General features: G+C 39.0%; 3 protein-coding genes across 3 annotated transcripts in view; all 3 read left to right on the plus strand.

The window, feature by feature from the left end:
- The first annotated feature begins 1,309 nt into the window (after window positions 1-1,309).
- Window positions 1,310-9,134, plus strand: pex19 (peroxisomal biogenesis factor 19). The gene is made up of 8 exons (XM_062429534.1): window positions 1,310-1,394; window positions 4,211-4,299; window positions 4,901-5,063; window positions 5,170-5,255; window positions 5,345-5,518; window positions 5,601-5,771; window positions 6,161-6,205; window positions 7,385-9,134. The coding sequence occupies exons 1-8, from the start codon at window positions 1,331-1,333 to the stop codon at window positions 7,472-7,474; spliced, it is 882 nt and encodes a 293-aa protein (XP_062285518.1). The 5' UTR covers window positions 1,310-1,330; the 3' UTR covers window positions 7,475-9,134.
- A 1,785-nt stretch (window positions 9,135-10,919) lies between these two features.
- Window positions 10,920-25,778, plus strand: copa (COPI coat complex subunit alpha). Its single transcript, XM_062428724.1, has 30 exons — window positions 10,920-11,116; window positions 11,900-12,013; window positions 12,094-12,167; window positions 13,048-13,128; window positions 13,256-13,332; window positions 13,929-14,038; window positions 16,128-16,237; window positions 16,535-16,634; window positions 17,552-17,770; window positions 18,271-18,421; window positions 18,551-18,617; window positions 18,797-18,872; window positions 19,091-19,173; window positions 19,695-19,920; window positions 20,339-20,477; window positions 20,728-20,890; window positions 21,028-21,174; window positions 21,333-21,522; window positions 21,624-21,719; window positions 21,884-21,972; window positions 22,199-22,322; window positions 22,673-22,762; window positions 23,092-23,198; window positions 23,375-23,521; window positions 23,628-23,768; window positions 23,990-24,172; window positions 24,362-24,472; window positions 24,577-24,738; window positions 24,832-25,026; window positions 25,333-25,778. Exons 1-30 carry the CDS (start codon window positions 11,077-11,079, stop codon window positions 25,390-25,392), a joined length of 3,672 nt encoding a protein of 1,223 aa, XP_062284708.1. The 5' UTR covers window positions 10,920-11,076; the 3' UTR covers window positions 25,393-25,778.
- Window positions 25,779-26,373: 595 nt separating this feature from the next.
- Window positions 26,374-27,083, plus strand: part of ncstn (nicastrin) — a 34,963-nt gene continuing 34,253 nt past the window's right edge. Inside the window, exon 1 of the mRNA XM_062428691.1 lies at window positions 26,374-26,473. Within this exon, the coding sequence (XP_062284675.1) occupies window positions 26,416-26,473 (58 nt within the window). The 5' untranslated portion in view covers window positions 26,374-26,415. The remainder of the gene's footprint in view (window positions 26,474-27,083) is intronic.

Genomic DNA, 27,083 nt, shown 5'->3' on the forward strand with positions numbered 1-27,083 from the left:
TTATTAATAAGTGTTAAATATGTTAAATCAGTGATTTACAACCTTTTTTAGTCTTTTTGATGTCTTACAAAAAGCAGGGGTCACATTTCAGATGTCTGAGTTGTTAACAGCTCCACCAAATAGTGATTTTTTAACCAAAAATCAAAGATTTGAGAAAAAGTCCAAAAACTGAAAACATTTGTGGATCAGAACTTTGTTTTTTCTTCTTTCCTCTCTCATTAATCATCTCATGACCTCTCACATTTATCTAGTGACCCTTTGTAGGGGCCTGACCCTTAGGTTGGGAACCACTGGACTAAACTAGCTAACTATATGTATATAAAGTAGTTGAAACTAGCTCCACTTCCAGCAGCTACAATAGTAACATCCTGCTTTAACACTGAAGGCTAACTATTAATAATCTAATGATGTCATATGAGTCAGGGAGGAACAAACCATTACTTTTACTGTAATACTGGGTAATAAGTAAAGGGTCTGAATACTTTCTCTACCACTGATGATCCTATATCTACCTATAACCTCAGATGCCCATATAGTGTTACTCAGTTCACAAACAAAGCAACATACTAGTTAGCTAAAACTTATTTTGCTGAGTGAGTAAAAAATTAATTAAACGAAACAAATAACTCTCATTAAAAAAAAATAGCATGGAAAATATAATCAAAATAAAGAAAATATCTAAAATAATAAAAACAAATTATTATTAATGAAACAACAACCAAATTAATAATTAGCTCCATCTGAATACTTTTTTCACCACCAGATATCTGGGATTTTATATTAATATATATATATATAGAAGTGCATTTCCTTCTATGTAAAGAAAAAAAAAGAAACTTTCTCAAAATAATGACTTCTCTTATGACTTATTAATTAGTATATCATTATTTTGAGATAGTATCTCATGTTGAGATAGTTTCTCATTATTTTGGGTTACTAGCTCATTATATTGAAATACTAAGTCATTATTTTGAGTTATAATTCATTGTTTTGAAATACTAAGTCTTTATTTTGAGATGCTAAATCATTATTTTGAGATAAGTCTCAAAATAAGATTGTTTTGTCTTTATTTTCTCATTCTAATATCTAATATTTTTTCCATGACAATGGGCTTCAATATAAATAAAACAATTCAGTGTTTATAGTTGTATTTTATACATAATTATAGAATAAAAATGAAATTAAACATATATATATATTATAGTATTTATATCACCACCAGGCGGCGCCAGATTTCATTGAACAGCTGAGGCCGTGACGTAGCTGTTTCCACGACAATTTTTTCACGACAGAAGCGTCAGTTTTCGGTCACTCAGCTGAAGGTAACATCATGGCGTCCGGATCAGGAGAGCAGCCCTCTGGACACGATGCAGAACTGGACCAATTATTGGACAGTAAGAATTAACATTAACTCTTTATATCGACCGCTACGTTATCTACAATATCTGCTTTTTGGATGTGGTTAAAAAACCAGCAGCTGATTGAGTGTTTGAGCCTTCTCTGTGCCTCTCTGTGTGTCAGGTTAAATTGTATTAAATGGCTCCTAAATGTTGTCAAACTAGTAAATCAAGTAGCAGTCGAAAATCTGTCCGGCTGCAACAATTATTCACCGAAAATGAGAAGCTAAAAAGTTGTCAGTGTTGGTGTGTTTGTGATGTGATTGTGAGCAGGAAGCTGGCTGTCATCCATCCTGATCCACTGAGCAGGTTTCCCCAAAATATAATGTCATAAAAAATGTCCTTGAGTCTTCTTTTTGTTTAATGTCACATATAATGTTAAAACCCAGTGGTGTAAAATGGCGACTCAGCTGTCAGTGAAGGTGTCATTGTGATGGTGTGATACTGTGAACTCAGCTAGCAGTGGAGGAAGAAGTACTGAGATTAATACAGTAAAAATAAATATATAATGTGTTAGCAGCAAAATGTAGTTAAGGTATTACAGTAAAAGTACTGCAGTATTATGAGTGATGTAGTATGCAGTATTACAGTAAAAGTACATAAATATTATGAGTGTAGTATGCAGTATTACAGTAAAAGTACTGCAGTATTATGAGTGATGTAGTTAAAGTATTACAGTAAAAGTACTGCAGTAGTATGAGTGATGTAGTATGCAGTATTACAGTAAAAGTACTGCAGTATTATGAGTGATGTAGTATGCAGTATTACAGTAAAAGTACTGCAGTATTATGAGTGATGTAGTATGCAGTATTACAGTAAAAGTACTGCAGTATTATGAGTGATGTAGTTAGAGTATCACAGTAAAAGTACTGCAGTAGTATGAGTGATGTAGTATGCAGTATTACAGTAAAAGTACTGCAGTATTATGAGTGATGTAGTTAAAGTATTACAGTAAAAGTACTGCAGTAGTATGAGTGATGTAGTATGCAGTATTACAGTAAAAGTACTGCAGTATTATGAGTGATGTAGTATGCAGTATTACAGTAAAAGTACTGCAGTATTATGAGTGATGTAGTTAGAGTATCACAGTAAAAGTACTGCAGTAGTATGAGTGATGTAGTATGCAGTATTACAGTAAAAGTACTGCAGTATTATGAGATATGTAGTATGCAGTATTACAGTAAAAGTACTGCAGTATTATGAGTGATGTAGTATGCAGTATTACAGTAAAAGTACTGCAGTATTATGAGTGATGTAGTATGCAGTATTACAGTAAAAGTACTGCAGTATTATGAGTGATGTAGTATGCAGTATTACAGTAAAAGTACTGCAGTATTATGAGTGATGTAGTTAGAGTATCACAGTAAAAGTACTGCAGTAGTATGAGTGATGTAGTATGCAGTATTACAGTAAAAGTACTGCAGTATTATGAGATATGTAGTATGCAGTATTACAGTAAAAGTACTGCAGTATTATGAGTGATGTAGTTAGAGTATCACAGTAAAAGTACTGCAGTAGTATGAGTGATGTAGTATGCAGTATTACAGTAAAGTACTGCAGTAGTATGAGTGATGTAGTATGCAGTATTACAGTAAAAGTACTGCAGTATTATGAGATATGTAGTATGCAGTATTACAGTAAAAGTAGTGCTTTGGTCCCTCTGACTGATATATTATTATAAATGACATCATTAAATTATAAGTACTGAAGCATCAGTGTTAGAGCAGCATGTTACTGTTGTAGCTGCTGGAGGTGGAGCTAGCTTACCTTTAGAAGATCTCATCCTGACGCACTTACAACATTCATAAGGATTACCCCACATTCCTAGATAACATTACAAGATAGGATGATGTAAGTGAACATGTGTCGGGCATATTTAGGCAGGATGAGGCCTGTTTTTGATTACTAAGCAGTCTGATTCAAGCATCTGAAAAAGCTTTTTAAGACATATTTCACAAAGCAGTAAAACCCCAAATCTGCTGAATTAGACAGTTTTTATTTAGTTGTGTGTGCTCTGCCCTCTAACAGGCTTCGCTGTTGGTTTACACTACGAGGCAGAAAGTTAGTAACCACGACTCCCCAGTGCTAGTGCTCATCTCCTTTTTTTCTTATTCAGCAATCTTTGTTAAATAAATAAACTGGCAACCAAGCGTATATTTTATGGCTTTACTTCGCTTTATGTTGGTTTAAATGCGTCTGGTGTAATGAGTAGTAATTCACCGATGCATGGAAACCTAATTTGCAGCATTTCTTTAAAACACATTTTGAAGTAAAAATACTCATTTTATTGGTTCTTCTAAAATAGTAACATTTGTCCACTGTGATAGTAAATTGAATGCATGTGTGTTTTAACAAGTCTTAAAGAAGCTTGAGAAAGCTCTGTGAGATTGGGATCAATATTTTTCAGGATTTTCTGATATCTATCTTTTAATGAAAATAATCACAGCCATGGTATCTGATATAATTAATATTTGTTGAAACATTAAAATAAGAATTTGTGTTCTTGTTCCACCTCATCCTTGATTCATAATGTTAAAGATTAAAAGTTATTGTTCTTACGGCTCCCAAAGAGCTGGAAAAATTCAACACTGGACAGCTCCAAAGTGGCTTTACAGCATAAACCAGTAACACTTGTTGCCACAGCAGCAGCAGTAAAACAAATAAAAGCTACAACTGGGCGGGTGTTTAACATTTTAGACTTAGTAAAATCAGTTGAAACATGCTGGAGATTGTTTGGAGACTTAGATTAAGTAGATAATTACTGAATTCTTTAATCTGTATAAATAACTTGTTTACTTGTCTCTTGGTTTCAGGTGCGCTCGATGACTTCGACAAGACCGCTGCCCCTCCGGCCCCTGAGCCTGGAGCTCCTTCCGCCTCAGCCAACAGTGGAGCAGAGAAGGTTTGTGATGTGATGTTGCTGTTTTACTGCTCACATCTTTCCCACAAAAAGCTATAACTTGTGTGCAAACAGGAGAATTGTGGTCTTTAAAGATAATTTCTAGTAAAATAAAAACATATCTTGATAGATTTTTATCTAGTCGGACTATTTCAAGTGGCTGTCAGCAGTTTTGTTCTCTGAAGGATTGAAAGTATTTAATGGCTCGGTCGTCATTCCTGTTTTATTACTTTTTTTTGTGTTACTTGGAGAGCTTGCATTTGATTAATCAGCAAAGTTAAGTACAGTAAAATCCACTCCACAAGTTCACCAATCATCATGAAGTGCTCTCTTGGTTTCAGGGGTATTTTTTTGGGGCAGGAAATATGGCAAACGAACCATAACTGGAGCTATAATTGTCTTGTAGATATTGTTCATTACAGTCAGCAAGATTTCCACCTCCAGACTTCTTGAATTAGTCCCTGTGATGCAAAGAGGTTTCTAGTGCTGAGAAGAAACTTAAAATGTTAAAAGCAGCCACAGAATGAAAGTTGGATACAGTTTATCGCTCTTAGTCTTTCCCTTCTTCTTCTCTTCTTCACATGTTTTCTGTCTGCGTTTATAGCCGCCCCTGCTCGAGGACTGCAAGCTCTTCGAGGCTCTCTTCGAGGGAGACATGGCTGCCCAAGCCAAGGAGGAGTGGGAGAAAGCCATGACTGAGCTGGCCCAAGAGGAGCCAGATCTGCTCCAGCACTTTCAAAAACTGTCAGAGGCTGCAGGCAAAGTCGGTAAGGTCTACACTCCTTTATTTTTATTGTTTGTGATTTACACGTGTTTGTCTGCTTACCGTTTTGTTCCTGTGCCCTAAACGTCATCCGTGTGTTCTGTGTGTAGGCACTGACACCGCCTCCCAACAAGAATTCACTTCCTGTCTTAAAGAAACTCTGCGTGGCCTGGCCAAAAATGCAGACAACCTGCAGGTGGATCAAATGAGCATCAAACATTTGATTTGATACGAGCGATGCAAACGTAAAACACGTTACTGACTGTTGGTTTTGTTCTGGTACAGTCCACAGGACTCGCTGGAGACGATCTCGTCAAGGCTCTCGAAGGCCTGGGATTGGATGAGGGTGGTGAAGCGGGCGGTGAGGAAGGAAACATCCTGCCCATCATGCAATCCATCATGCAGAACCTTCTCTCTAAGGAAGTACTGTATCCATCTCTCAAAGAGATAACTACCAAGGTTTGTGTGTTTTTTAATAGCACTACCATTGTTTCCAGTCTGCTCCACCAGCACTGCTCATAACCATCTCTCACCCTCACAGTACCCAGAGTGGTTGGATGCCAACAAGCCGAGCCTTAGCCCCGAGGACTACCAGCGCTACGAGCAGCAGGCCAAGATCATGGGAGATATCTGTAAGCACTTTGAGAGGGAGGAAGAGGCGGCAGTAGATAAAGACGGAAAGTTCGACAACATCATGGAGCTGATGCAACAGGTGAAGCAGAGCCGTCTCTTTTCTAACACTCTGCACGTTTAAACACTTAACTGTGAACGCCACAGAGAAAAGAAACCAGAATCAGTCATTATGCAAGTGTTTTTTTCTCTTGCTTTTTAAATATTTGGATTATGATATCACTCAGCCATCACTGCAGCTGACACACTGCAGATCCCGCCACTGTCACCACTCCAGGAAATGTCTCATTGAGGAGTGCTAACACGACGCAGACATCACACATTAGATTACTGCCTGCTATTACCGCAGTAGGAGCCTGCAGCAGTGGATGACATGGCTCACACACTGATGTCTCAGTCTCACCTCGGTGTTAAAAGTTTTTTTGGTTATAAAACGGCACTCATTGGAGATCATGTGACTTTTGTTTGCAGCTACAAGATCTGGGCCAGCCACCGAAAGAGCTAGCAGGAGATGCGGTAAGTTGACACTGCTCTCAGTCAGAACAGTACTCAGATTTGTATTGAAATAAACAAAAACACAATTAATGTAGCGTATATTTGACATTATTGAATAGTAGTTTTGTGTTTCAATGCCGTGCTTGATGAAGGAAAATATAGTATCTGTTCTTTCATTTAAGAATCCATTCATAAAAACATAAATAGATTCAAATGCTAACCTCAGGAGATGTTTTTCTAGTATTAATTTCATTGCACAAAATTATCACAAATATAATCTTTAATCTTTTGTAATAGCATTGGGTTGTGAACAACAACGTGAATGAGGGATGATACCTTAGATGGCTTAGACTAGACGTTAACGGTATTTTACATTGTAGTAATTGTTGGCCTGTCACAATAATTACATTATGGCCTTACCATACAATAACGTAATTATCAACATCATTATCATATGATACGTGGACATGACCTGGATCATTTTTTTTTTTACCTCAATATTACCACACTCCACATTAGCAGCTAACAGGCTAATCATGTTACATTGGCTAAGCGAGTAGTTTCCTCCATTCCTCACTGTGTACGTCCTGAGTGGAGACTGCAGAATTTTATTAAAGGTAAATAACTGTCCCGGTCCATAATGGCAGTCTGTGTTTTTACAGAAGTGTAGTGTGCGCCCCCCCCCCCCCCCCCCCCCCGCTATTATATTATCATTACATCATTGGTATAAAATGATCTCCAGATGACAATAATATCGTTTATTGTGATAATTTCTGAGACAATATATCATCCAACAAAAGTAGTCATGGTGACAGGCCTAAATAATTTATATGTAGCCTGATGCAGTATATTTTCTGGAAAAATAAGTTTAGAAACTAGACATAATAACCAGACAGAAATGCCATAAAGAAGTTGTTCATTGGTTTACAACATTGGCTTCAATGGTCCAATTCACCCAGTGATCTGAAAGGAACGGCCACCGTGGTATAAACAGTATGACAGTGTATAGCAAGGCAAATTTATTTGCATAGCACATTTCAACAACAAAGCAGGTATTGCTTTACATAAAACATAAAATGTATCAAAACAGGATGTAAAAGCAACACATGGCAAAATAAAAAGACTAAAGTTTGTATTTTCATTTCACCTCAACCCAGTTTACACATGACATCATTCTTCCTCTTCCTTCTTCCCCTCCAGCCTCCCGGCTTTAACTTCGACATGGAGTCCCTCAATCTCGCAGGAGGCACCGGGGCGGCCGGAGCGGCGGAGCAGTGCTCCATCATGTGATGAGGAGACATCACGGTCCGTCAGAGTCACTTAGGCCAGGATCACTCTGTGTGTGCGTCAGCGACAGGGAGGGAGTGATGGAAGGGTGGCAGAGTGTGACGCGAAAGTCAGACGGGAGTGTGATCAGACCGTCGACACTGTTCCCCCTCATGTTGAAGCCGTATGGAGGAAGAGGAGGAGGAGGCAGGACAAAAACAACCAGGAACCCACACACAAAAACACACAAACACACTCTCTACTGTCTAAAATCACTGAACGCATAACTGAGAACATTTTAACATGTCTGCGTTAATTTGTCAGCGGTTGCCATAGCTCCCTTCACGGTTTGATTTACTGCATTCCTTTCAAATGAGAAAGACTTCCTTTCAAGTTGATTTTTTTGTTTTTTTTTACAATACTGTTTAGCCTCGCGGTCAAATTTAGCAAACCACTTCACGGGTATAAACAGTGCCTTTGCAAACACACTCTTAAGTCATTATTTTAGGCCTCCTCATAAGGTTGAAGTTCTGCTACCCTTCCGCTAAACACGCAAGATTATAGTTTTGAAAGCGGTGTGAATTTGCAATATTTCGACATCCCTGGTTTACACCGAGTTAGCGATCCGTTAATGTAGTTACTTCATTAAACTTTAGCACTCACCTGTCTCTGAACAGGCTGTACAGGAGTCGACTTAACGAGTTAATGACTTATTAACATGTAAAGAAACTGGAATTAATAAAAATGAGTGTACATTGTTAATTATTTAAAGAATGAAAAAAGAAGAGTAGTGAGCATTGAACGCCTCACATGAGATTCCCAGCACCTACTGTAATTAAACCAGCTAATGTTTCCATTCCCCCCCCCCCACCCCCTCGAGTGTTAATCCCCATTTCTAGGTATTGATTTGAAGTGATTGAGATGATGATTCCTGGATGCCTTTGCTGTGGTTACAGTGATCATTATAGTGTAGAGTTACTGTGCAAAGTGCTTCCCATGTGATCCCCAGTGTTTTTTAATGTGAAGAGTGACGTTTTCTTTTAAGTATGGGGAAGAAAAACACTTTTAGTGACATTCAAGAGTGTTTACTGATCTGGTAGCATCACATTACTTGCAGAGAAATACATGTTGCCAGTGGACAGGTAGATTACTTAGCACGTTGAATTGTATCAGATTAGGAGAGAAACATCCATAATTCATGCGAACGCACTGTTGGGTAAAACAAAACAGCCTGATGTTAGCACATTTTAGCCATAGCTAGTGGGTTTGTTTACTCCAGCAGCCACTTTTCACCGGATGCTTTTTCCAGTAGACAAAGGTTTTTACCACCACGACTATACAGACAGGTCTAGAAATCATGCAGCAAAACAAGGCAGGCAGGCTGGTCAGCAGCACATCACTAACTGTAAAATAAAGGGGTACTGAAAGGAGTCAGTCAGCCATGCACTGAAGAGAGACCAGATCCACATCACACACACACACACACACACACACACACACACACAGTTGAGGCTGCTGTGGAGGTCCCTGTGGTTTTTATCACGGTGGGATTCAATCTATTCAACTCTCAGGACCGACACAAACAGGCCCAGAGCAGTGGTACAAAATGCAACCCGTTATTGACACTATTTTTTGTTTTGTTTTGTTGTACTTTGTAAATATATCAAATAAAATAATTATATAATGCAAATGAATCTTGTTGTTGTGGATTATTAATCATCATAGTTCATTTAAGGCTTTATTTAAACTTGAAGAATCATTGAGGTTGCCTTTATTTATAATGATTTACAAGTTATTAGATTAAGTTATAAACATGTTAAACTCCATATCAGGTAAAACAGTTACAGTGTGAAACAGGGAGGTTAGTGATCAGGTCCAAGGGTTGGTAGGCTATTCATTTTTAACATTAAACATCTGAAGTGTATGTGTGCATAACATGAGCACAATGAAGCAAATCTCAGCATGTTTGAATTAAAGTAGAGTGAAAAGCCTAAATAAGATGTATAGTATATATTTAAACATTTATACATGTGTACAAAAGAGCAATAAAGAATTATCAGAGTTGACAAGGTTTATTTGACTATGTTTGTTAAAGTAGTTTAATTTAGCTTCACTTTGACCTACTACATCCTCAGTACACAGTAATGTATCAGTAATAATAATACAACATTGATGGGGTTCATTAGGTGCATAATGAGAACTTTTAGTTTGATGATAATTTTTAGATTTTGAATAAGCAACTTTAAAAAAAAAATAAGTGGACTTGGAAGTAAGATTTATTTATTTTACAACTACAGTTTGGTCCATAATGTACTTTCATGGATGCCATCTAAATCCAATCCAATCCAATCCACTTTATTTATATAGCACGATTTTAGTTTTCCAAAGTGCTGCACAACAAGATAAAACACAATCTAAATAGCAACAGTACATAGTTTTGCATTAACGCTGACAGCCGTAATGTTTATATATATTCTGTCTCAAATGTGGCTTACAGCAGAACCAAGTATCTGTACTTCTACTTAAGTACAGAATGTGAGTACTTTTTCCACCTCTGGCTGTAGATTTTCAGATTTCCTTTTCCTTTGACTCAAATTCTCTCTAGATTCAAACATGAACACTTTATATGATAGGCAGGAACCTGGATTTATGGATGTGAAATGTTCCCAGTAAAATTAATAAATTGATAGTCTGCTGAAGTTTCTGGCTCTGTTTCATGGTATCATCTTCCTGCTTAATAGAATTGTTAGTTTGAATATCAAAGTAATCTTAGTTTGTTTCTTCCTCCATATTAACAAAATTAACATTTATGATTGCTATCCACAAATCAGACTGAGAAGTAAATTAGAGAATTGAATGAGGTAGTAGGGAACCCTGAGGCAAAGATTATATATTAATGACCTATCCAAAGTACATTAAACCTGTTAAAATAAAACCATTTGAACCTGTAGCGTAAGTGTTTGTCCTATCTCTAACAGACAGGCTCGCAAAAATAATTAAATTTGTATAAAATCATTTTTAAGGAAAAAAATACAAACAATAATTGTATTATTTTTAGGGGTCTTTAGATCAAATTTAGGGTCTAAAATCGCCACTGAATGAATGTATCTCTATCTTTATCTTTATTATTTTATTTAATAATTTAGATTAGACAGCAGAATTTAGTCTTATTTCTAATCCAGTAGAAGGCAGTAATGTGACATTTTGGCTCCAAACATCCTCTAAAAATCAATGGAGAAAAAGAAAACAGTGCAGAACTAAGCTATTTAGAGCAGTTCTGTTTGTACATAAATATAGCAGTTCAGATCTATGTGTTGTATTTCTATGCGCCGCCGCCGTGGAGCTTTCTGCGTCAGCGTATCACTGTCACGTCTGTACGTTCTACCTAGGATGGCGAAGTCAGGGGCTGGGTCATCACTTCACCATCCTAGGATAAGCACAGGACAACTAGAGCCGGAAGAAGAAGCGAGCTACGTGTCAGAGATTCAGCTAAACGGGCCACGGCTATCCGCAGCCGCCGGACTAAAAAAACCTTTATTACGATATTATATATATTTCTCTGCTTTGTGTGGACTCATATCCGACTACAGCATTGAAATAGCGACCTGTACACTTACCCCGTGATAATGTTAACCAAGTTTGAGACCAAGTCGGCCCGTGTTAAAGGTGAGTTTGTCAGCTGCAGCTAGCTTTGATGCTAACTTTAGCTAGCTCATCTGTTCTTCTCTAATATATTGTGTTTGTTACTAACTTTATTTCTTACTATACAGTGTTTTAAAGCTTTATATTAGAGACTTTAACCTTAATAATGTCTGTCAGGGGTGGTGTTTGATTGTATACTTTTAGCAGGGGAGTAGAGAGTAACCAAGTACATTTAATTCAATTACTGTAGCACAATTTAGAGGTATTTAATTTAATATTTCCATTTGATGCTACTTTATACTTTCACTTCACTTCATTTCAGACTTTTCTTACATGTATTTATTAGTGATTACCATAACGAACATCATAATATACCATACCAAGCTTAAAGAGGCCTGTTTTTATGCAAAGTACTTCTACTTTATGCTTCCACTCCACTTCATTTCAGACTTCTTTAACATATATGTATTAGTGATTACATAAATTAACATCATAATATACTATAACACGTATAAAGAGGCCTGTTTTTATGCAAATTACTTTTATACTTTTGAATCTTTAAATACATTTTGCTGATAATACTTTTGAATTCAGGACTTTACTTTCAATGGGGTATTTTTAAGATGACAGTATTTCTGCTTTTACTCAAGTAAAGGATTTGAATACTTCATCACTGGTGTTAATGAATGAAAGCTAGGTGTCCACATATGGCTCCTTTGCTGTCATACACCTCTCATTGGCTGCAGGTCAATATGTTTGTTTTTTTAGTCCCTTTTTAAAAAACACATAAAATGTTTTGCATTTCAGGCCTGAGCTTCCATCCTAAGAGACCATGGGTTCTTGCAAGTTTGCACAACGGTGTCATCCAGCTGTGGGACTATCGGATGTGCACACTCATCGACAAGTTTGACGAGCATGATGGTAAAACAGATGTGGCAGATATTTCATTTTCCTACACTTATTCTCAGTGGATACAGTTTTTAATGTTACTCCTCTCACAGGTCCCGTCAGAGGAATTGATTTCCACAAACAGCAGCCCCTGTTTGTGTCTGGAGGAGATGACTACAAAATCAAGGTGAGATTGCTGTGGTGTTGACATTTCACGAGCAGGAAATGTTATAAATGTTATATCATTTTTATTGTGTCTTTATCTTGTCTATTTATTGATTGCACTTTCTTTTTTACTGAAGAGCAGCTTAACAGATTTTCATTGTATTTGTGTACAATGACAAATAAAGATCTATCTATTTAACTATTTTACACATTTTGTCAGGAATAAAGTGATAAAGTTTGGCCTCATTTTTTATCTTGTCTCTGACATTATGAAGCTGACATGTTTGAACAAATAACATCCATTTATGTAATGCAGTGCTGTACCAAAAATTGCATTTTGTGCTTTTTGTTAATGCCTTCATCTCAGCAATTGATCTGTTTGAATATTATGAATACAAGTATTTAGATGAACAATATCTGTCTGAGATAGTTGTGTTAAAGTGCTTGTTGTATGGCCCTATTAAGGCCAAGAATGAAAGCATCTATCAAATGAATATTCCAGATAATTAGAGAAAAAACTTCAAAAGTATTTCGGTTGACTTTATATACTGTACATGTACAACGCTTAACATATAGATGTAAAACAACCTCTTTATATTCAGAGAAACATTCCCCACAGTCTTTACATTGCCATGCACTCTCACATTATCTGTACCATATTCCTGTATGCAGAGTTCGTGCAGTACCAGTCAAAAGTTTGGACACACTTTCTCATTTGATTCAATGGGAAGGTGTGCCCAAACTTTTTACCAGTGCTGTAGTAACAGTCTAACGTGTATGTGGATAGTTCGTTGTCTCGCTCTTGCTTATGCTATTGAGAGCTTTTGATAACAAAAGTCAAACCTCTTGTTTGTGCCAACATACTTTGCCAATAAATTTTATTCCGGTTGTGTTTTGACAAGGTGTGGAACTACAAGCTGAGACGCTGCCTCTTCACCCTGCTCGGACACCTTGACTACATCAGAACCACCTTCTTTCACCATGTGAGTATTTCTGCCACTTTCAAACATATTTAAATCTGCTCCCTGTGTTCTCATGACTGATTATAATATCCAAAGTGAAAAAAGATTGAAATTCACTGATTTAAATCGTCACTCTCTCTCTCTGTAGGAGTATCCCTGGATTCTGAGTGCCTCCGATGATCAGACCATTCGCATCTGGAACTGGCAGTCCAGGACCTGTGTGTGGTGAGAGAAACTGAACTGAACTGTTTCACTTGTATTCATCAGACAGTGTGAAATGTCTCACAATCATAGGAATTGTTTATTACACATGAAAGTGAAAAATTACACATTGGGAATTTATGTAAATATACAATTACTGGAATACAAAAGGAAACACCTTTTAAAGTTGAGTGAATAAGCAAATTGCCCTTAAAGGAATTTAATCATGATATCAGTCATATCACCATAATACAAAGTCCAGTTTCGTCATTGCAACGATTCACATGATGAAGATAACACTGATAGATATTTGTGTTGATACAGCAGCAGGTTTAAGATGAAAGTTTTTCCAGAAAAGTCTGAGAAGTTCTTGAATTTGTCCATGTGAGATAATATCACATGTATGGAGGAGATTTGATTCCATTTCGCTGTCTCTGTTCTCTACTTTTATACTCAAAATGTTTAAATATGTTGCTTTTATTAGTTTTTATGTTATTATATTTAATTTGTACAAAGCTCAGACTCCTCACTAAACCTCAGCTGCTGCTTAACTTTCAGAGGAATACTTTTTAATCATTATCAATCATCAATATTCTTCTTTCTCTGATTCTCACCCACAGCGTGCTGACTGGACATAATCACTACGTGATGTGCGCCCAGTTCCACCCATCCGAGGACCTGGTGGTGTCCGCCAGTCTGGATCAGACCGTGCGAGTGTGGGATATCTCCGGTGAGGGTCAGGGGACAGTGGACCAGAGGAGAGGAGATTGGGCTGGGTTAGGGGAGGGGTGAGGGGGTGGAGGAGGGGGGCAGAGTGGTTAAAAAAAAAAAAAAAAAAGGACGAGGAAGAAGCAGGAACAGGAATAATATTGAAGTCCTGGATCCTCCTCTTCCTCTCCGACTTGTAGAGGACAAATCTCTGTGGGCTGTTTGCAGAAACACCTCTCATCAGGAAAGATAGATACAACAATGATTTATGGTTCAGTATTTTTGAGTGAAATACTGCACTGTAAATAAGCATTTTTAATAAAAAGCTTAGCAGATAGAAAACGAGGGAGGTGTTTCTGTGCCTCTGCATGCTCTTTTAATATTTTTGTTGATGGTTTCTCTTGCTTCTTGTTTTCTTGTCTTTCCACTAACTAAAACCATTAATCTGCTCCAACTGCTGTCACTTTGGTACACATGAACATGCAAAAGATGTTAAAATGTGACCTTCCTCCTGTCCTTAGGATTCATTTTCTTGCACTGAGCATGATGGCTTGACTCCTAGTCTCCCAGATCACATGATATCACCGCAGCCTGTCCAATTTTCAAGCTCGACTGTCCATGTTAGAAGAATTACATTGCACTCATTTTATAAAAAACAAAATCTGCTTTCTATAGCGTTATTTTACTGCTTCTTTGCATTGGTTTAAATAGCATCAAGAAAAACAAAAACCAACACTACTAACTGGTGTGAAACAGCATCTTTTCACACAATTAAACCTCTTTAGATCTGATGTTTTTAAAGTACTTGTGGCATGATACTTGCACGGCTGGCTCTACTACCCAAAATATAGAGTGAAATATACAACAGTGTTTTTATATTTCTCATTGTGAAAAGTTCCCACATTGGCTAACCTGTAACTGTTACATGTCAGAATCTTATTAACTCTGCATGTGACTCAAACATACTGACAGAAACGTAACCTCCAGCTCTTACTCATATTCCTGACATCCAACGCCCCATCAGAGCACGTCTTTACAACGCCAGCCACCCAACCACCCACCACCCATCCCCCACCAGCCATCAGCCAAGTCCAAGTCCAAACACACCCTGTGTCTCCTTATCCCATGCTCTCTCCCTGGAAACATCCACACCTGCACATGGGTTCCTAGTGCTATTTCTTCCCTCCCCTCATGTCATCTCTTTATGCTGCTGAGCTGTCTGTTCACCACATTGTTTTAACAGGAATCACCACTACAATCTGTGTTTTCTCAAGCTTTTTCCTTTTTTTTTTTTTTCTTTCTTTCTTTCTTTTTTCCTGATCACATTTGAGTCTGCGAGTAATCTTACACTGCTGTCCAGTCAAATCATTAGCCATTTTCTTCTCTACGCCAGTGATTCATTAACCCAATCAACAACACTGCTACAGTGATGATTGTTTCCAGACTCAAGTTGGCATGGAACGAGAGAAAGAGAGAGAGAGAGAGAGCAGAGGTTGTGTTGGTGTGTTTCAACTAGAGCCCGACCGATATATTGGTCAGCCGATATTGACCTGATGACAGATATATCAGTATCGGTGAATATGTTGTACATGATATGTGCTGATTGTTTTTTTAAAGTTTATATTGTTAAACTGTTAAGTATCATGGCCTCCATTACATATCTTTGTCACTAGTGTTTTATAACCATATTTGAGGGATTGTTGGAAAAAATGTGAGTTTATGTTCACACAGAATAAATACATTAACTCACATTTTTTCATCATGATCCCTCATATGTGGTTATAAAACACTTGTGACAAAGATATGTAATGGAGGTATTATCCGCCAGTATGTGTCGATATTCCAAAAAATCCAGCATCGGTCAGGCCCTTGTTTCAACCCTGTGTGTGTGTTCAGTAGTCCAGCAGTTCCCCCCTTTTTTAAAATCCCTCTCTGGAGTTTCTCTTCCTTTAGTGATATTTCCTCATATGTGATTATTTTGTTAACTTGTATCTTGTTTCGATGTTTTTCTTCCTCCCTCCCCTTGTACTGTGGTTGTGCCCTGTGTAACATCAATATGGCTCCCCCTCCCTCCCTATCTTTGCACGCGGTGCTCTGAATGTTGGTTCCAGGTCTGAGGAAGAAGAATCTGTCTCCCGGCGCTGTGGAGACGGACGTTCGCGGCATCTCTGGTGTTGACTTGTTCGGTGCATCAGATGCCGTCGTTAAGCACGTGCTTGAGGTGAGCGGCAGGTTTTATATGGAAGATTTTGGTGCCATTTAAATGCAGAAGCATTTTCATAGGTGAAAAGGAAGAAAATCTTTAATCTGTCCTTGCTTTAAGATATCAAAAATCCCCCTTGATACACTAATACTATTAAAATTAGTTTCTTTAGTACAAAAGGAAAATTAATTAGGCTACATTTCCTTTTAACAGGGACATTATAGTTTACTGTCATAGTTACAATGAAGATGGTACCACAGATGCTGGATGTCTGTATGTACTGGTGTGACTTAAGGTTTATGTTTCTGTGTCCAGGGTCACGACCGAGGGGTCAACTGGGCAGCCTTCCACCCCAGCATGCCTCTCATCGTGTCCGGAGCTGACGACAGGCAGGTCAAGATCTGGAGAATGAACGGTGAGTGACTCAGAAGACCACCAGCTAACATCCCATTAACTGTTTACTGCCATTTTCCGAATCATTGGGGTTTTTGATCATTGTTTTTCACTCATATAAAAACAAAACAAAAAGCAAGATCCATCATTAAAGAGAATGTCATTATTAAAATGATGCTTTTCAACCAGATGACATGGATCAATAATGACACTCAGCACTATAATAGTTATCATGTTACTGAGTGCTTCATTTGGTGATTAATAGCATCTGTAATATAATAACTGCTGGATAATACAATAACACAGTGCTTAAACACTATTTACATCTATTAGATGTTTGTTGGCTGATTATAAATATTGCTGAGTTTACTATTACTTAAAACATTTTTTTTTCAAGATTCAGGCCAATCCATGAATGTTAAAGTGTCATATGAACTTCTACATGCACTGAAAGTTATTGACAGTCAAATACTTATACAGTAATTGTTTCCAGCTGTGTTTTCCTACATAGATAGATACTTTATTCATCCCCTTGGGGAAATTCAGGTATCCAGTAGCTCATACAGACACACACCTAAATAAATATATATACAAAGACCTTAAAGTTAAAAAAAAAAGTAAAAGGTAAGAGCAGATTAAAAAACAACCTTCAAACTCAATAAAAATGTAAGAAAATTACGATGTGAGACAGTTAAGAGGAGGAACAATATTGCACATTGTCCAGTATTGTCCAGTATTGCAGTGCTCCTGTGACTATCTAATGATTTTAATGATCGCTGCATTTAGAAGAAGTTGGACTGTTTCACATATTTTTGTTGGTGTGTTTATCTTTCTGCTGACTCAGATTTCCTCTGAAAACCCAGTGTTCCCATTTCTTCTGCGTGTCTTTCCGTCCTTATTGTCTCCTCAATGGTCTCTCTGTCATCCCCTCCGTTACAGAATCCAAAGCATGGGAGCTGGATACGTGCCGCGGTCACTACAACAATGTGTCCTGTGCCGTCTTCCACCCACGTCAGGAGCTCATCCTGTCCAACTCCGAGGACAAGAGCATTCGGGTTTGGGATATGTCCAAGAGGACCGGAGTCCAGACTTTCCGCCGGGACCACGATCGCTTCTGGGTGCTGGGAGCTCACCCAAACCTCAACCTGTTTGCAGCTGGTAGGTGATGATGACGCTGGTCTGCATCTGGTCACGTTTAACAAAGTCAAACAGACAAATTTACTACCACAGTATATAAGTTTACAGCCCGGTTCTGCCTGAGGTTTCTTCCTGTTAAAAGGGAGTTTTTCCTTGCCGCTGTCGCCAAGTGCTTCCTCATGTGGGAATGTTGGGTCTCTTTAAATGAAATTAAAGGGTACGGTCTAGATCTGCTCTAAAGTGCCTTGAGATGACTTTTGTTGTGATTTGGTGCTATATAAATAAAGAGTGATTGATTGAGATCATCCGGTCTCAAAATACCAGTAAAGAAACCATCTAATTACCATTACCATGCCAGAGAACATGGCATTCATGACTTTATTGCCACTTCAGTGAAAACAGCTGCATTTAAAACCTCTGTGTGTAAGATTTGAACAACTTAGACTTCTTCTAGTAAAACTGGCACCCGTCATGTGATTCAGATAAACTATCACCCTAAATGAACTCTGTGTGTCTTTCAGGTCATGACAGCGGCATGATCGTTTTCAAGCTGGAACGTGAGCGTCCAGCGTACGCCGTCCACGGCAACATGCTGTACTACGTCAAGGACCGTTTCCTCCGCCAGCTGGACTTCAACAGCAGCAAAGACACTGCTGTCATGCAGCTACGCAGGTAGGTTGCGGCATGCAGTGTAACCACCCCACTCCTCATTCTTACCAGTTGAAATATTTGGATGCAAGTAAATGTAATAAGAAAGAGAAAGAAGCCAACTGTTGTGTTTAATATATTGTTTTGTTTTAGTGGGTCCAAGTTTCCAGTGTTCAGCATGTCCTACAACCCAGCTGAGAACGCTGTCCTGCTCTGCACTGTAAGTGTCTCTATCAAAATACACACACACACACACACACACACACACACACACACACACACACACACACACACACACACACACACACACACACACTAATCACTTACTGTATGTTCAGATACCTGAGTTTATTGTATTTTATGTAATTCTCTGTGTGTAATACTCTTTGTCTCCTGCAGAGGGCGACCAACCTGGAGAACAGCACCTACGATCTGTACTCTATTCCCAAAGAAAGTGACTCCCAGAACCCTGATGGTACTGAAACACACTGATAGCACTTAGTTTTCCACACTTTGCATCATCTTCTTTTCTTAACTTTTTGTTAAATTACTTGCCATTTCATTTAGTTTCTCTCTGCTGTGATTATGAACAGCAACTGTTACTATGTAACATTTATGAAATCCAGTAAGTTAGATCCTTATGAATATAATGCATGAGGCAACTAAAGTAACACTGATTCTGTCCTCTTTCAGCGCCGGAGGGGAAGAGGTCCTCTGGTCTTACTGCAGTCTGGGTGGCCAGGAACCGATTTGCTGTCCTGGACCGTATGCACTCTGTAAGTCCATTTGCAGGTTTAGAAAGTGTCAAAATCTGTTGAGAAAGAACAATATTTTCCATAAATGTGCATAGAGATGTTTGACAAAATGTTGTTGTGATCTATGCAGTTGATCAGTGAAGAGCATTAATAATGATTAATGATGATAATGAAGATTGCAGCATTAATCATGAAATGAAGAAGTCAAAATTTTGATACAGTGAAAACTGGATTTATACAGGCTGCTACAAATAGTAAGGATCTAAATTTGCAAAGTAATTTCAGTAATTTTGAGAAGGAAAAGTTATTAATTTATTAAATTTCAAGCTAACTTTTAAAGAAGAGTCAATAAAAGTTTCATATTATTTTTATTTAAAGAGATCATTTAAAAATAGTTATATATTGTATATCCTCCAAATTAAGCTTCTGATTTTAAAACGTCTTCCGGGCTTAATATCAGCACATTCTGCATGTCTGTCAAATATGTAATGTCTCTATTTTGATCCACGGTCATTAATTATATCACTTCCTCTCTTTCGTAGCTGCTGATTAAGAACCTGAAGAATGAAATTGTGAAGAAGGTTCAGGTGCCGAGCTGCGAGGAAATCTTCTACGCCGGCACGGGCTCGCTGCTGCTGAGAGACGCTGACGGTGTCACGCTATTCGACGTGCAGCAGAAACGCTCGCTGGCCACCGTCAAGATCGCCAAGGTCAAGTACGTGGTGTGGAGCGCCGACACCAGCCACGTGGCTCTGCTGGCTAAACACGGTGAGCAGATAAGAGCGGTTTATGTAGGCACAGACGAAGATGCTTATCACAGAGCCACAGCATCTTTATCTCATGTCCTCTAAACTTGTTGTAAGACCAGGGCGGAGGCTCTGAAACACAGCATGTCGAAATGTTTTGCATCAATTTTTGCTAAAGGGTGACTAATGCAAAGAAAGGGATGTCATATTTGAAAGGTTTAGTTTGTAGAACAGTGATTTGTGAATGTTGGCACAAGCACTGGTGAGCAGTTAATCAATTTGACTTGGAAATGAGGGTGTTATTTGTTGGGACAGCTTCAAAAAATGCAGTTTAAGACTGCTAATGCCACAAAGCTTCAAACCTAACACTAACCTCCAGTGAGTCTTATAACAAAACCAACAAAAAGTCTGAACCTCTTGTGTTTGTTTTCGTCCCTCAGCCATCATGATTTGCAACCGTAAGCTGGAGAGTCTGTGCAACATCCACGAGAACATCAGAGTGAAGAGCGGAGCCTGGGACGAGAGCGGAGTATTTATCTACACCACCTCCAACCACATCAAATACGCTCTCACCTCTGGGTATGTGTGATCCTGAGAAAAAGCTCACATTAAACATTTGACAGAGGTCTGTTATCAGGGCAGGTTAAGTAGCTCCACTGTGTACAGGCAGCAGCGGAAGATTGTAAGTTAAACTTTGATCAGCAAATTAAATATTTGAGACCTCGGTAAGATATTTGCAGGAAAGCTTATCCAATCTGATACACATCAAGTGGTGACGAGGTGTTTTTAAAGCCTTCCGACATTAAATTTTTACTTTGTTTCCTTGTAGTGATCATGGCATCATCAGGACCTTGGACCTGCCCATCTATGTGACCCGTGTGAGAGGCAACAGTGTTTACTGTCTGGACAGGGAGTGCAGGCCACGCGTCCTCACCATTGACCCCACAGAATACCGCTTCAAACTGGCCTTAGTCAACCGTAAATATGACGAGGTGTGTGCTTAATGATCAGTATACTTTACCTGTGTCTTTGCAATATTAGACTAAATTCTATTTCACTGTCATTTTAGAGCTTTTACTTCCCAAATGCTGGTTTTGACAGACTTCCTTTTATCTTTGTCCCGCCCCAGGTGCTCCACATGGTGCGTAACGCCAAGTTGGTGGGCCAGTCAATCATTGCTTACCTGCAGAAGAAGGGCTACCCTGAGGTGGCGCTGCACTTCGTCAAAGATGAGAAGACACGCTTTAGCTTGGCTCTGGAGTGCGGAAACATTGAGGTAGGCTGGACATCATCATCCAAAATTACTTCATTCCTGTTATATGAACATTTTCCCTTAATTAACAGTTAAACAATAGTCTTTATGTTCTTAACAGAGTCTGCACTAAAAGATGCTGTCACTAAATAATGAAAAACATCTCTCTCTCTGTACTTCAGGTGGCACTGGAGGCAGCCAAGGCCCTGGATGAGCGCAGTTGCTGGGAGCGTCTGGGTGAGGCCGCGCTGCTGCAGGGTCACCACCAGGTCGTGGAAATGTGCTACCAGAGGACCAAGAACTTTGACAAGCTTACCTTCCTCTACCTGATCACCGGAAACTTGGCCAAGCTGCGCAAGATGATGAAGATTGGTAAGGAGTTTGATGTTTTTTTAATGCGCAAATGATGTGGTGATTTGTGTTTCTGGTATGTGAGGAAACTTATCTAATATCTGTGTATTTGTCATTTGTAGCTGAGATCAGGAAGGACATGAGCGGTCACTACCAGGCGGCTCTCTACCTGGGAGACGTCAGCGAGAGGGTCCGCATCCTGAAGAACTGTGGACAGAGTGAGTTTAAGTGTTATCCTCAGGTTGTAGTGCTAGTGCCAATGTTAAAACATATAACTTTGATAAAAAATTAAGCAATAATAATAAATACCTCCTCAGTACTGCTGATTTTTATTGCTGGAATAAGAAACCAACATGTTTTAACTCTTTGTTTCTGCTCTCAGAGTCTCTGGCTTTCCTGACTGCAGCCACACATGGACTGGATGAAGAGGCTGAGTCCCTAAAGGAGACCTTTGACCCCGAAAAGGAAACGGTGTGTTTGTAAAGCTTTCTGTGCCTTCATTTTTGTTTCTAGTGTACTATAACATTTTTGCAAGCTTCATTCACATTTATATTCTTACTAGTTGGTACTATATGTTTGTCTATTAGCTCTGAAAACTGTCAGGTGTATCACAGCCTCTGACCTTAAATTCACTGATATAAAGTGGATAAAAACACACAACTCACTGTAATATAAATGTTTATTTTGTGTCTTTTAGGTGCCAGAGGTTGATCCCAATGCTCAGCTGCTGCAGCCCCCTCCACCCATCAACCCTCTGGACACCAACTGGCCTCTGCTCACTGTATCAAAGGGCTTCTTTGAGGGAGCCATTGCAGCGAAGGGTGAGTCATAAGCCTGATCACATGACAGATGTGCACATGCATATATAGCAAAGGAGGAAAAATCCTGCACACTCAAAAGAAATGGCTGGTTATAGAAAGATCTAATCCATTTTATCTCAACAAAATGTAATGTTAAGGGGGATTTTCTTTTTCTGTATTTACTTGCTAACACTGGTACATTCATGTCCCTTTCATTAGAGACAATTGATCAGTTGTGACAGTTAATTTTTCTCCTAATATGCAACAAGGAGCTGTGTTTACATCTTTATAGGTGTTGGTATAATAAAAATAAATGACTTGTATATGTTGTGGAAACTTGATGATTGATGTTTTGTTTTTTTCTGTTGTAGGGAAAGCTGGTCAGATGGCTGCCGACCTGGACATGGAGGCTCCGGGAGGTGAGGGCTGGGGAGACGATGCTGAGCTTCAGCTGGATGAAGGTAAATTCAGTCTAACTAAAGAATATTTTATACCCTGAAGTGAGAAAATTAGGCTAAATAATGCACAGAAGAACTTAATTTAATGTCAGTTTCCAATACTTTAAAATTTTGTTGAAAACATTATAATGCATAAGAAAAGACTTTACTGTCCCAGAGGGAAATTTACCTTGGAAACACAATGATGCTGCTGCACAGTACCAACTACACATCATATATCTCATAAATACTGTGATTTAAAAAAAGTGCAATCTGGATTAAAAACTACACATTCTCAAATTGACTGTACAGAACAGCACACAAACATCATCTTTCTCTCTTTCTCCTCTCAGATGGCTTCATGGATGCCCAGGAAGGATTAGGTGAAGAGGGAGGACTCGGAAAAGAGGAGGGAGGAGGCTGGGAGGTCGAGGAAGACCTGGACCTTCCTCCAGAGCTGGTGAGTGGAGCTACATCTTTACAAATCCCCCAACCACCAAATAAAACAGGCTAGAGCCAAGTGATGATGAAGTTCTTGTCTTTTATACATGTACAAAGAAAGTATTTTTGTGCAACAATGACGGTGAGTGTCGCAGTGTCTTATTGCAAAATCTCTGTCTTGTTTCTGACCATCAGGACTTGCCGGCTGGTTCAGGTGGAGGAACAGAAGACGGCTTCTTCGTCCCACCCACCAAGGGCATGAGTCCTACCCAGACGTGGTGCAACAACTCCCAGCTGCCAGTGGACCACATCCTGGCCGGTTCCTTCGAGACTGCCATGAGAGTATGTTCGCAATGTGATATTACTTCATATGATAAACTATTTTCATATATTAATAATACAGCTGTTTACTCACACACACTCTACTGCCTGTCCTTCTCTATCACAGCTGCTCCACGATCAGGTAGGAGTTGTGAACTTCGGCCCCTACAAGTCGCTTTTCATGCAGACGCTGACCAGAGGCCGCACCTGTTACCTGGGTCTGCCCTCACTGCCCTGCCTGCGTGGCAATCCCCAGAGGAACTGGAAGGTACGGCTGCTTGTCATCTCTTAATGATTACAGCACTTTTCTTATTGATGTCAGTGATGTGGATTTTAGTTTTTTGTTTCTTTGAGAGTGTCAGCCTTTTGTGTTGCCTTTTAAGTTGTATTTATAATGAAAATTGACTTTAACTACATCCGTTCATGCTTTTCTGTTTATAATCACACATATGCAAATTTACAAGTTGTCCATATCTTTATTTTCTGTAGGACTGTGGGGCAAAGCAGGGGCTCCCTGCTGTGGGCCTGCGCCTGTCCGACCTCATCGCCCGTCTGCAGCAGTGCTACCAGCTGACAACTTCCGGGCGTTTTGAGGAAGCCGTTGAGCGCTTCAGAGCCATCCTGCTGTCTGTGCCGCTGCTCGTGGTTGATAACAAGCAGGAGATTGCAGAGGTGAGCTCCCAGCATGCTTTAAATCTGAATCAGTTTAATCTCCAAGTGCAGCAAAAAGATTTCAGTGTGTCGCTCAAGCTGATAGTTTGAGTTAATTTTGAAAAAAATTAATTGGACATTTGTGCAGCTATACCGTTAAATATGGTAAATGTCTGTTTTTAAATGTTGGGATCTGTGTGTGTGTTTCAGGCTCAGCAGCTGATCACAATTTGCAAAGAGTACATCGTGGGTCTGACCATGGAGACGGAGAGGAAGAAACTGCCTAAAGACACTTTGGATCAGCAGAAGAGGCTTTGTGAGGTAATGTTATTTTCTTCCTCTAAAACACTCATCAGTATTTCTACATCTGTTTCATTCCTGAACTCTGTTTTCTAATTCATGGTTGTCTTTTTTTCTTCTTACAGATGGCTGCTTATTTCACTCACTGTAATCTCCAGCCAGTCCACATGGTGCTGGTGTTGCGTACAGCGCTGAATCTCTTCTTCAAACTGCGCAACTTCAAGACCGCCGCCGGCTTTGCACGTCGCCTCCTCGAGCTCGGGCCGAAGCCAGATGTTGCACAGCAGGTCGGTTTATAGCCTCATTTTCATTCACATTAGAAAAATTTAAAAGGTACACTACAGTATGCCATCATATTAAATCTCTCCTTTTCCTCTCAGACCCGCAAGATTTTGTCAGCTTGCGAGAAGACCCTGACAGACGCCCACCAGTTGAACTACGACCCCCACAATCCATTTGACCTGTGCGCTGCTTCCTTTGTCCCCCTGTACCGAGGACGCCCCGTTGAGAAGTGCCCGCTGTCTGGAGCCTGCTACTGCCCCCCTTACAAAGGCCAGACCTGCAGGGTCACACAGGTAGGGTTGGACAGCAACATAAAACTCCAGTTATAATGAAAAATTCCTTTTAAATTAAAATGATAGAGTGGATTTTATAAGAAATTGATGAATAATTAAACCGATGGGAACTTCAGAGTTGGAAAGTAGCAAAGAAAAGATAATTAGATATCAAGATAATCTGAAATTTAAAGTATGATGACGTATAAACAGCTAAATATCTGTAAATGTTCTCGTTTTTCATCATAAAAATTAGTTGGTGATCATGTTATTTATCTCTTCTGCCTTGTAAAATGTATCCTTTTTTAATTTCACCTCATTTCCCAGGTGACAGAGATCGGTAAGGACGTGATCGGCCTGCGTGTGAGTCCACTTCAGTTCCGTTAAGAGGTTACGCGAAGAGGACGAGACGAATGCATGAAGAACCGGTTCTGCGAAACACACATCCACACTTATTCTATAGAAATAGTACAGTTATTAACAAGGGAAACGAAAGCAGAGATATATATGTTTACTCACAATGATGTTAAACCTTTTAATCCTCTTGACTCTATCTATAACTCTGAGCATCACCTGTCTTGCAAAAAGCTTTTTTTCTTTGTAAGTGCTGCTGCATCATCATCTCTGTGCTGTGGCTTTACTGGAGCTGTAAACTTTATTGTCAACTGTTTTTTCTGACTTGTATGCAATGAATAATTCAAAATGAACAGCTGTGTACTGCTCTGTGTATCTGGGGGAAAAAATAAAATAAAAAATGAGTGTTTAATGACAAATATGTTGGATGTGTGTTTTTTTTCTGTGGTCAATGATACTTTGAATATGGTTTTATTGTGTGTGATAAAGTAACAAACAAACAACTGAGCTGAGTCATCAGGGATGTGATATGACTACAGAGCTGACTCACTGCTTGGTTAGCACTGTGGTGAACTGGATCCCTTATTATAAAATCTTAATTTAATCAGGAAGTCCGACTGAGATTAATGTCTTTTTTAAGAGACCTGAGGAATAAGAAACAAGAATATAATAAGCAAACAAACAACACTACTACACACATAATTGTTAAAAACTGCTTATAAAAATGAATAGAAAACATTGAAGGGAAGTGTTGGTTAGGATACATTAGTTTATCTCTTGTTTTGTATTCATTTATTTACTGTAAATGATTCATTCACAAGCATGAATGCATAGAAACCATAACATTAAACAGACATGTTACACAAGAAACATAAACTGTATAATAATGATAGAAAATTAATGTAGAAAAAACAAAATCCAGAGCTGCCATTTTGAGGAAGTCCCCTTTATTTTCAGAGGAGCGGAACCAAAGAGCGGAAGTCCTCAGTTAAAGCCGGACGATTTCCATGTCAACACTTCCTGTTGTGTTTTTCTGCTTTTTCTCAAACCAGGAAGATGGATTTCCCGTCGATAAAATGGACTATTAATTTACTAGTTTGTTGTCTTTTTGTGGGTAAGTTGTCTCCTTTATAACGTGGCTGAATGTGAAGTGTGTCTCCCGGTCAGACGGCTGCCTTTTATCTTTTATCTAACCCTCTTTGTGCTCGGAGCCCGCTGTGGATGCTAAGCTAGTCGGTATTGGGCTTTAAGCGCCACTGTGTTTGACACAAGTTTAACAATAAGCTTCAATGTTGTTATAAGTAATGACTAATTTCCAACAACTTAAAATGCAACAAGTGAAGGTTTTAATGCTTTAGCTGGAGGTATTTATCGGTGACTTCTTGATAAGAGCGACTCAGCTTCGGCATGACTGCTCGTGATTTCTCTGCCGGTGTTACGGTTAATCTGGTGACCGTGTTATCCGGTGAATCTCTGAAATTACGTTACGAGAAGTGAATGAGTCTGAACACAATTTAACTTTAAATAAATGATGAGATATGAAACAGGTGTATGTGTATTTTAAAAAAAGGATTCAACTAAAAATCAAAGGCTTTTAGGGAGAGAATCACCAGTTAACACGGCCCCCAGATAAACTGCAACACCGGCTTCGAACGACTTGGGGAGTAGCTGCTACTGGCGATTAAAAGTCAAGCCGGATGATTATAAGATGTTTTAATTTGACT

The sequence above is a fragment of the Scomber scombrus genome, chromosome 11, assembly GCF_963691925.1.
Source record: "Scomber scombrus chromosome 11, fScoSco1.1, whole genome shotgun sequence".
Classification (NCBI taxonomy): Eukaryota; Metazoa; Chordata; class Actinopteri; order Scombriformes; family Scombridae; genus Scomber; species Scomber scombrus.